The sequence below is a fragment of the Cibotium barometz genome, chromosome 22 (genome assembly GCF_041138505.1).
Source record: "Cibotium barometz isolate CiBa-2024 chromosome 22, ASM4113850v1, whole genome shotgun sequence".
Taxonomy (NCBI): Eukaryota; Viridiplantae; Streptophyta; class Polypodiopsida; order Cyatheales; family Cibotiaceae; genus Cibotium; species Cibotium barometz.
Window position 1 is genome coordinate 43293736 of NC_141067.1, and position 10680 is coordinate 43304415.

At 43.4% G+C, this 10680-nt stretch overlaps 1 protein-coding gene across 1 annotated transcript; it reads right to left on the reverse strand.

The window, feature by feature from the left end:
• Nucleotides 1-4513: 4513 nt before the first annotated feature.
• On the reverse strand, nt 4514-7715 carry LOC147626629 (pentatricopeptide repeat-containing protein At2g33680-like). Its single transcript, XM_086816692.1, has one exon. The coding sequence runs from the start codon at nt 7525-7527 to the stop codon at nt 4558-4560; it is 2970 nt and encodes a 989-aa protein (XP_086672818.1). The 5' UTR covers nt 7528-7715; the 3' UTR covers nt 4514-4557.
• Nucleotides 7716-10680: the final 2965 nt, after the last annotated feature.

Consider the following 10680-nt stretch of genomic DNA (forward strand, 5'->3'; position numbering starts at 1 on the left):
CTTAATGGTCACTGGGGCGTTTGACACATTCCGATTAATCTAGAAAGTGTGCTTGTCCCACTTGACATCAGGAAGAAACTTGTGAAACCACTGAATGCCCAATATTATGCCTGCTCCTACAAGAGAGGCAACCATAAAATCACGCACAAATTCTATGCCTTGAATAACTAATTTAGCACCTAGAGCTTCATACTTGACGCTCGTCGTCATGCCTATGCTAAAACCCACAAATTGTTTGTCCACCGAAGTCAGGACAAAATGGGCACGCCGAGCGGCCTGTTCCGTGACCACGTCCTCCGTGCTGCCACTGTCAAACAAGACAACAACTCTCTGGCCACCTATGTAGCCAAAGGAATTAAGCAATTCGTTGCGCTCATACTCCTGGTCATGGGCGCTCTTCTGCTTATCTTCGAGCTCCTGGCTAATAATTGCTCCAACTGAAGCATTGGGATTTAAAGAACTAGGGACAACCACTGGGGTCTGTGTGGGAGCTGGGCTCACCACGAAAGCTGTGGAGGCTGCGACGGCTGCGGCGGCTGCGGCGGCGGTCTTTGGAGCGGTAGTCTTCTTAGGACACTCCCGAGAAGTGTGCCTTTTTGTATGACAAAAGAAACACCTATCCTCCTCCTTGTACTGAGAAATCTCCTCAGCACTCAACTTGCCACCTGTCTTGCCTGCCTCCGCTTTCTGGTTTGGAGTAAGCTTGGACGCATTGTTCGAGTTCTTGGAGCCAGAGGCTCCCGTGCTCTCTCTTGGGGAAGACCCCATCTAGTAGTAGCCTTGGGAGTAGCCGGTTGGGAAGTCTTAGGCTTGCCACCATTATGCTTCATTTCTGCACTCTGCGCAAGCGAGAGTGCGTCTTCGAAGGTGGCTGGCCTATACATACGCACCTCCCACTCGAAGATGCGCTCCCCTGAACTCGTCTTCGAGTCGCTCAAGGTAATGGGGCGGTAGAAACCGCTGCTTAAAGTCACGGACAAACTCGTCCCACACATAAGTTGCCATACCTAATCTAGTGTAGACATGAGCCCACTGAGTCCACCAAGGAATGGCCTCACCTTCCAAGTACCAACTGGCTACTAAGATCACTCTGTCAGTATCTGTCTTTCTAACTACGGCAAATTAAGCCTCAAACTTATGCAACCATGAATAGAGAGTTGTGGGGTCGAGTTTACCATTATACTTACTGAAGTTCATTTTCTCGGGAAAATGATTCGAGAGCATCGCTGGTGTCAATCTAGCGTCTAAAGCTACAAGGTAACGCTCATGTTCCACGCATCGCATGGCTTCGTCTTCACGCTGTCGGATCTCCAATGCACGCATCTGCAACTCAAGCAAAGAGCTCGGCTACGGTCATGACCCTGCGACGAGAGGGTCCCTGTGTAGAGGATCTTGAATCTGGGATACAGAAGGAGAGGGAGGAGGAGATGGAAAAGCGGCGTTGGAGAACGGGTACGCTCTTCCAGAGCTAGGATCTGCGCCTTCTGCTCTTCCAACTTGGCCATTTGGTCTGCGATTGCTCGCATCATCTGTTGGAACATCTCTATAACACTCAAGCCTAGTGCCCTAGCTGGACTGCCCCGTGCACTCTAGTTCCAAGGTTCTTGGTCTCTCTCGTCATCGAAGCTCGCCATAGCAGGAAAACACACTTCCTTTCCGAAGCGCAATCTGGCCATCCACTGTGTGTGGGAGACTTCCGGAGTCTTCCAGAGGCTGAAAACCAACCGTCCTTCGAGGGACAGGAGTCACTCCAAAAGGGGTAGTCCACCGGAGTCTGAAAACCAACCACACAAGCGAGAAAAAATTCTGGTTTCTTTGCTGAATCTTTACACTTGAAGTAGGCTCTGATACCACTGTAACGTGCGGAAGCTTCGGCGGAGATCGGTGACTTCAATGCTCAGAAATTAGCACACTTGTCGCAACGAAAATAACTCACAAAACTGAATATAGATGTGCATAAAAATAGAGAGAGAGAGAGAGAGGGAGAAGAGGACATAGTATTGGGTCCCGAATACCCTCTGTAGGGCCTCCACCACGAATGGTGTATTTGCTTTTATTAGAATGACGTAAAATACTGAAATAAAAGACTGACTGAACCTTTCTTGGCTGAGAGGAATCTCTACCCTTGACCTGCAATCCTTCACCCCTTCTGCGTTAGCTTGATCTAGGCTGTCCTAACCCTTGCTTTAGCTTCAGCACTTGGCAAATGATGAGATGATCTGAATGATTTATGGGCTGGGTATTTATACCCCTTCTGGACAGCAGTCGGCTGGCTAATAAGCAGTCGGCTGTCATAAATGTGCTCCACGACCGATAAAATGCAGCATAAATTCAATTATATGCTGCGCATGACTACACACTGGCTGCTGGGCACCTAGGTGCATGGAAAAAGGGGCTGGGCACTGTGCGCCTCCCTCATATGGAGGCTGGGCAGCCTGTATGGGTTGCCCCATAGTTGCCCTACAACCCTCCTAGGGCTGGATAACCAGTCAGCTACCCTTGGTATTAGGGCTGTCTTACGGCCCTCCCATGGCCTACCCATGGCTGGTGGGTACAGCCAGGGCCTTCCTGGCCCTTATGGGGATTGTCTTATCTTTTCCCCATGCCCACAAGAGTTCCTGGGGTAGCCCTATGGGCTGGCCCCCTTTCCTAAATGCAAACCCTAACTATCTACAGAGTGTTTTGGCATCCGGTATCATACCAGATACACAGAGTCACTGACATCATTCCAGAGGGAGACTCACAGCGCGGACTAGCACTGTTTCATGTGCAGGACAATGCACACCTAACCTCAGACGACTGGGATGGAACCCTGGCTGACTCGTCCCCGGACTGGGCTCACATGGGACCAATTTACCATCCTAGGTCCTGCACCTTCTGTACAGAGATATCTACGTGGCATCCAAGTGCGGGATGCACGTGACAAGTATGTCTAGCCCATCATTAATGATATGTGAACACACCAACTTATAAATATTATAAGTCACTTTGATGAATAAAATCCCATGCTGCTCATGCTGTATGGCCATCTTTCAAGCCAAACCATGCCAGTAAAATGCTATAGCTTTCTTATGTGGAAAATCCCCGTTCACACCTTGGTTCCGCCCAATGTGTGAAACACTGGTCAGACTGGTGAAGAGACCAAATGATGACAGAGATAGTGAGGATCACCTTACACGTCCGATCCTCTGAGCCTCCGGATGCCATCCCTCCTATGGTGTGGCCCTATCTATTCAAAAAAGTCCCCCGTTTCTCTATCATTGCCCACCACCGGAGGAGTTTACCGCAACGATTCAACAGTTCAGCTTTCAGCTCTTAGCTCTCTTAGGATGTTACTATTTTCATTCTTTCTTTCAAATGTGTTATGATGAGACATCATCATCATCAGTTGTACCTTGTTTTGGTCTCATGGGCCATTTCAGCCTTTAGGAGACGTTAATATATCTTTCTTTCTTTCTTTCTTTCTATCTCCCACTTGAGTCTAGGACGCTCGGGCATGGAATCTTTACTCCACTCTCCTCCCCTCTTGAGAGCTGATCTCAGTGCAAGCTGTGGCTAGGCTCCAGGCAGAGGCTCCTCTGCTGCTCTCTAAAGTCCAACCTGGTCTGGGCTGCCTCCTGTAAAATGATGCTGATCTCACTAAGCCCAGTATTCAAAGTCTCAGCTGTTGTGCCCTCATGGAAGGTCAAGAAGGTGGTGATTTGAGCTAAAGAAGCCATAACAATGGAAAGAGGAGGCAACTTTTGTCCCTAAAGGAGCCTCCGGATGCCATCCCTCCTATGGTGTGGCCCTATCTATTCAAAGAAGTCCCCCGTTTCTCTATCATTGCCCACCACCGGAGGAGTTTACCGCAACGATTCAACAGTTCAGCTTTCAGCTCTTAGCTCTCTTAGGATGTTACTATTTTCATTCTTTCTTTCAAATGTGTTATGATGAGACATCATCATCATCAGTTGTACCTTGTTTTGGTCTCATGGGCCATTTCAGCCTTTAGGAGACGTTAATATATCTTTCTTTCTTTCTTTCTTTCTATCTCCCACTTGAGTCTAGGACGCTCGGGCATGGAATCTTTACTCCACTCTCCTCCCCTCTTGAGAGCTGATCTCAGTGCAAGCTGTGGCTAGGCTCCAGGCAGAGGCTCCTCTGCTGCTCTCTAAAGTCCAACCTGGTCTGGGCTGCCTCCTGTAAAATGATGCTGATCTCACTAAGCCCAGTATTCAAAGTCTCAGCTGTTGTGCCCTCATGGAAGGTCAAGAAGGTGGTGATTTGAGCTAAAGAAGCCATAACAATGGAAAGAGGAGGCAACTTTTGTCCCTAAAGGAGACCCATTTAAGGGCTGCTATAAAACCGCTGAGGCTTAGATACCATAACAGAAGCTGTTAAAAAAACCATTTAGAACAAAGAGCACAATGTATCATGTTTGGGTTCATGTGTATTTGTAGTTACAAAGGGGCAGTGGATTGAGGAATTTCTAGTTGAAATAAGTTCAGCTCAATTCTTGTGAGAATCATTGTTTATGACTCAGTTTTTTTTAATCCATCAAGCATCTTAGACACACTATTCAGCACTTGAAAACTGTTCATTTGTACTACTAGGTCCAAATGACATGGCCAGATTGTGGCCTTGATTTAAAAAGACATCTCCAATACTTTGATCTATAGCTGGGCATAACACCGTGTCCAAATGAGACACATATCCATCAAGTTTCATTTGAAAACGTAACCTAGTTAACTTTGCTTGAATTTCAGTTGTTTGTTTATGGTTCATGTTTCCGGCACTGAAACTATGTACCTTGTTGTCCACCTCTATAAGGGCCTTCCCAGGTTTCTTCCATGCACCTGCATTTTTCCTAGAGGCATCCATCTTGTCCACATCTTCCCACATTCCAGCATGCATAAAAATGATTGCCATATGCATATATCCAGAAGCATGTCTACTATCAAAGGTAACAAAATGATCAAAACTATGTTTCCCTAGCTTTATATTGCCATGCGTGTTACAGTGACTGAGCAAAGATGCCCACCCCACTATATTTATTCTACATGGTATAGTTTGAATTAAGTCTTTTGCCTCAATTAAGCAACCTGCCCGCCCAAGGACATCAACCATGGTATTATAGTGATCAATTGCTGGTAGGATACCATGCACTTCTCTCATGGACTCCATGTGGTAAGAGGCTTGGTTCACAAGGCCCATATGACTGCACGCGGAAAGAAGGCTGACAAATGTCACATCATTTGGCTTCAAACCCTCTTGTTGCATGCTCTTGAAATATTGGAAAGCCATTTTATAATCACTATGCCGGGCAAATCCAGCAATCATGGAACTCCATGAAATAATATCACGATCTGCTAATTCATTAAACACCTTGTGAGCATCATTCACACTTCCACACTTTGCATACATATCAATTAGGGCATTTCCAATGAATAGGCTTGATGAAAAAGCACTCTTCATAATGTGGGTGTGAATCAACTTGCCCTGAACCAGGGCTGACGTAACAGAACATGCTTGTAGAAGACCGACGAATGTCACACTGTCAGGCTTAATTCCTTCACCTTTCATTTGCAAAAACAATCCAAGTGCTTCCTGGAAATGCCCCTGCTGTGCATACCCTCTCATGATTGCATTACATGGCACCAGATCTCGCTTCACAAGATTGTCAAATAGCCTATGTGCATCTTCAATACACCCGTGTTTGGCATACAAATCAATGAGGGCACTTTGCACAAAGATATCTCTCTCACCCTCATGATTAAAGAGGTTGGTGTGAATCATCTTGCCCTCTTCTAAAGCTGATATGCTGCAACATGCTTTTAAGATGCATGCAATTGTGACATTGTTAGGTTCGACACCCTCTGCTTGCATGCTTTGAAAAAGCTGAAGAGCCCCCTGAGCATCGCCATGATGCACATACCCTGATATGATGGCATTCCATGTCGACACACTCTGCTTTGGCAACTCATTAAACACTTCAAAAGCTTTTGTGATGCTCCCACATTTTGCATACATATCTATGAGAGTGTTCCCAACAAATAGATCTGATCCACAACCACTTTCAACCACCTGCATATGGAACAGCTTGCCTTGATTTAAGACTTGTTTGTCAGAACAAGCTTTCAACACACTCAGAAATGAGACACTATTTGGTATATCACCCTCCTGCAGCATTTGATGAAACAGTGCAATGGCTATTCCACCATGCCCATGCTCGGCATACCCTTCAATCATTGCACTCCAAGTTACAACACTTTTCTTTAGCAGTTTATAAAAAACACAGCATGCATCCTCTATGCTCCCACACTTCACATACATGCTAATAAGGGTGCCTCCAACAAAGTCCTCCAATAGGCAACCACTTTTGATAATAAGGCCATGAATCAGCTTTCCATGGTTTACTGCTGCTAATTTGGAGCATGCTTTCAACAAACCCACATACATAATATCATTTGATACTGAACCATAACTTTGCATTTGCTCAAACAATAAAAGAGCCTCAATGTTGTGCCCATGATCAACATATCCTGCAAGCATTGTGCTCCAGGTCACAACATTACCCTTTGATAGTTTCTTAAACACCTCCTGTGCATCCGTAAGGCTCCCACACTTGGAGTACGTGTCGATAAGAGTGGTGCCAATCATCACATTGTGCTCGAAGTTACTTTCTATGATAAACGCATGTGTTAGCTTGCCATATAGTAAAGCATCTATACTAGAGATTGCTTTCAGGATAGAGATAAAAGTGACATCGTTTGGCTCAATCCTGTCCCACTGCATTTGCTCAAAAGTTAGGATAGCCTCCTTAACCTGGCCATGCTCAGTAAAACCGGAAATCATTGCATTCCATGTTACTACATTACGATTCGGCAAATTATGGAACACCTTGCATGCCTCCCCAAGGCTCCGGCAATTAACATACATATGGACGAGGGTGCTTCCAACATAGACATCAAGCTCGAAATGGCCTGTAAGAATGAGAGCATGCACCAGCTTGCCTTGACCTAAAGATTCTATGCTGCAGCAAGCTTTCAGCATGCTAACAAATGTGAATTTGTCTGGCTGCAAGCCCTCAATTTGCATTTGCCAAAAAAGATGGAAAGCGATGTGGCCATGCCCATCTTTGGCATACCCTGCGATCATGGCATTCCATGTCACCACATCTCGCTGTGGCATCCTGTCAAATACACTCCGAGCATCATTCATACTTCTGCATTTGACATACAGGTTAATGAGGGTGTTGCTTACAAAGAGATTTAAACCCAAACAAGTTTCAATAATGTCAGCATGGATCAGATTGCCTCGTTCTAAAGCTGCTGTGCAGGCACAAGATTTCAGAACCTCTACAAAAGCATATGCAGTCGGTTTGACACTGCTCTGTCGCATTTGACGATGTAAGTTAATAGCTTGCTCATCATGTCCAATTTTGAGATGCCTTGCAGTACTGACACCCCGCGTGAAAGCGCTTGATGCTGGCAGCTTGCTTGAAATCTGTCTTGATTCCAACAAACTCCTGCACAATCCTAACATGTAAATTGAACAGGAACACTTTTAAGAAGGCAATGCATGCCTTTGCTTGGCGTCAGATGACTTGTGTTGATGCAGCCCCGAAGAAGAAGGTGATCAAAACGTGTAATCTGAAGGGACACAAAAGGTCCACAGACAGAAGTGCCTCTGCAAATCCTATGCTGACACATCCGTGTGCATACCCTCATAAGGTTATGTATATTCAAGATTACAAAATACGAAAGAACAAATAGTTTTCATCAAGGGGCATTGTGTTCTTTTGAATGTCGAAAGTCACACTTCAATGACATGCCCTCTTGGTCCAAGGTGTACATGGGTTCCAAGTGGGGTGAGGCCATTCTCTTTGGTATACCTGTGGGGTGAGGCCATTCTCTTTGGTATACCTTGTCATACTTCAATGGCATGCCCTCTTGGTATACAAAAGAGAGAGAGAACCTTGTCATACATCAAAGGCATCCCCTCTTGGTCCAAGGTGTACATGGGTTCCAAGTGGGGTGAGGCCATTCTCTTTGGTATACAAAAGAGAGAGAGAACCTTGTCATACTTCAAGGGTATGCCCTCTTGGTCCAAGGTGTACATGGGTTCCAAGTGGGGTGAGGCTAGGTATACAAAAGAGAGAGAGAGAGAGAGAGAGAGAGAGAGATTATGATGATGATATTAACGTCCTCCATGGGATCGATACCCCACTTCTCCACCTAGAAGGTCTGTTTTTTTTAACACACCTCATACTTCAATGACATGCCCTCTTGGTCCAAAGGTGTACATGGGTTCCAAGTGGGGTGAGGCTAGGTATACAAAAGAGAGAGAGAGAGAGAGAGAGAGAGAGAGAGAGAGAGAGAGAGAGAGATTATGATGATGATATTAACATCCTCCATGGAATCGATACCCCACTTCTCCACCTAGAAGGTCTGTTTTTTTAACACACCTCATACTTCAATGACATGCCCTCTTAGTCCACCGGGGGTGAGATTCTCTACATGGGTTCCAAGTGGCATGAGGCCATTCTCTTTGGTATACAAAAGAGAGAGAGAGACAGAGAGAGAGAGAGAGAGAGAGAGAGAGAGAGAGAGAGAGAGAGAGAGATTATGATGATGATATTAATGTCCTCTATGGGGTCCAAATGGGGTGAGGCCATATATGACCTATACACATCAATTAAGGATTGAGAGTCCATCAATACAATTGCAAAACACATCAAGAGTCCATCAAGCAGTCATAAGGCCTACAAAAAGAAATAGAAAGAAAAACCTACAATAACATCAATCAAGCATCCACATCCTTCGATTAGGAGTGTGAAACTCTTGAATGATGGCCTTGTTGTTTCAAAGGATTGCCCATTTCCTTGCTTTACGTGCCGCTCACATCTTCTCTAGCTCTACTCCCTTTTGCTTGAGTTGTGCTCGTGTCAAGTCTTCACACATATAGACAAAGACAGTTAATATATTTCATCATCCCCACACTCTACACCTCGATTGATTACCCTAGGATAGTGCCGTTAATATTTTATAGCTTTACATAGTTTTTAACCCATCTATTTTAATCATTGAAAACATAGCCTAACAAAGGATGGCCCTAAAAGTTTATCCTTTCCATCATTAAAAGGTTAAGATATAATAAAGAAAGCTTAAATGCTTGCTTTCTTAGATTATGTTTATTACCTAGTTTTAAAAATGAACAAGTAAAGGGCTCACCATAAATTTACCTTCTCTTTTCTTTGGAAGTCATTGGTGGGGGGTTATGTGTATTTTATAACGCATTATAATCATGAAATATGTATTATTTAACGATCTACAACATCACATCACATATATAATATTAATTGATTATTGGTATTATTTATAAGAGTAGATTTTATATAGAAGGTGTTCATAAATATGAGACAATAATTAAAATGTATACTATTTTAGTATGAGTTTTATATTTGGTATATGTTGTATTAATATTATTATTTATAATATTTTGATAAATTCATATAACATCTAATGAATAATATATCTATTTATAAATTCTGGAAAAAAGCATCTTGTTTTATTATTGTGTTATCAATCATAAGCATACCACAAAGAGAGAGAGAGAGAGAGAGAGAGAGAGAGAGAGAGAGAGAGAGAGAGAAACGGAGAGTGTTAAGCCTACCAAATATATTCCACAAATTATTACATAACATGTTTTTCAAAAAATCAAACGAGTGTTAAGCCTAGCAAATGTTTTCCACAAATTGTTACTAACAAAAATCAAACAAGTTAAAAAAATCATGCTACATCATAATTGTGTAATGAGACATGATAAGAGTATTAACTTAATCAACCAACTTTAAGACACTATGCATGCCCATTTAAATGGCATAGACATATTCTTAATATGGTAGCTACCTCTTTCGAATAAAGAGACATGCGTCTTTACAACAAAATTGAAAATGGATACAAAGCAAGCTAGTAATCAAATGTAAAAACATTTTTTTAGGTACTTATCTAAGCTTTATGTGAGTGGTCAAAAGCAAAGGGTAAAAGGTTGGTGCAAAAATAATCCTCCCTTATTTTGGAGGTGGAGCAAATCAAGGGGAGGTAGAGAGATCATTGGAGGTAAATAAAAGAGGACTGTGGAGAGAGTCAAGGAGCAACCTTTATAACTTTGTCGTGTTTTTTTATTTTTCAAACCAGGATCTAACATGACCTTAGAGTGCAGCCCATACACTCCAACAAAGAAATCTCTAATGGAAAGATTAGTTGTGTGTTTTGGTTTTAATAATTTAAAGCCTTCAAAAAATCAAAGTCCTTCCAAGGCCTCTTACACTATGGGTCATGCACTTATACCATGGGCACTTTTATCCCACCCGATTTTTCCCCATGGCCATCTAGGTGTGAACAAGTGCACCTTAGGGTTAGCTGCAACCACATTCATAATTTAGGGTTTCTTTCTCATTTGTACTTTCTCTTTGTACTTTGTAGAGACCTTCATCTCTATCCTTTGAGCCTGTGAATCTCTTTAACACTCTACACCCTTGTGCTCTTATCTTTAAGCATTGTGTGTGTGTGAGTCCATCTCTCCATTCTGTGTGAGCTAATAGTGGTATCAAAGCAAAGATTTTTCATAGCTTAGTTTCTAGTTTATGAAGCCGACTGTTGCTGAAAATGACTGCACCATACTCTTGTTTGAAGT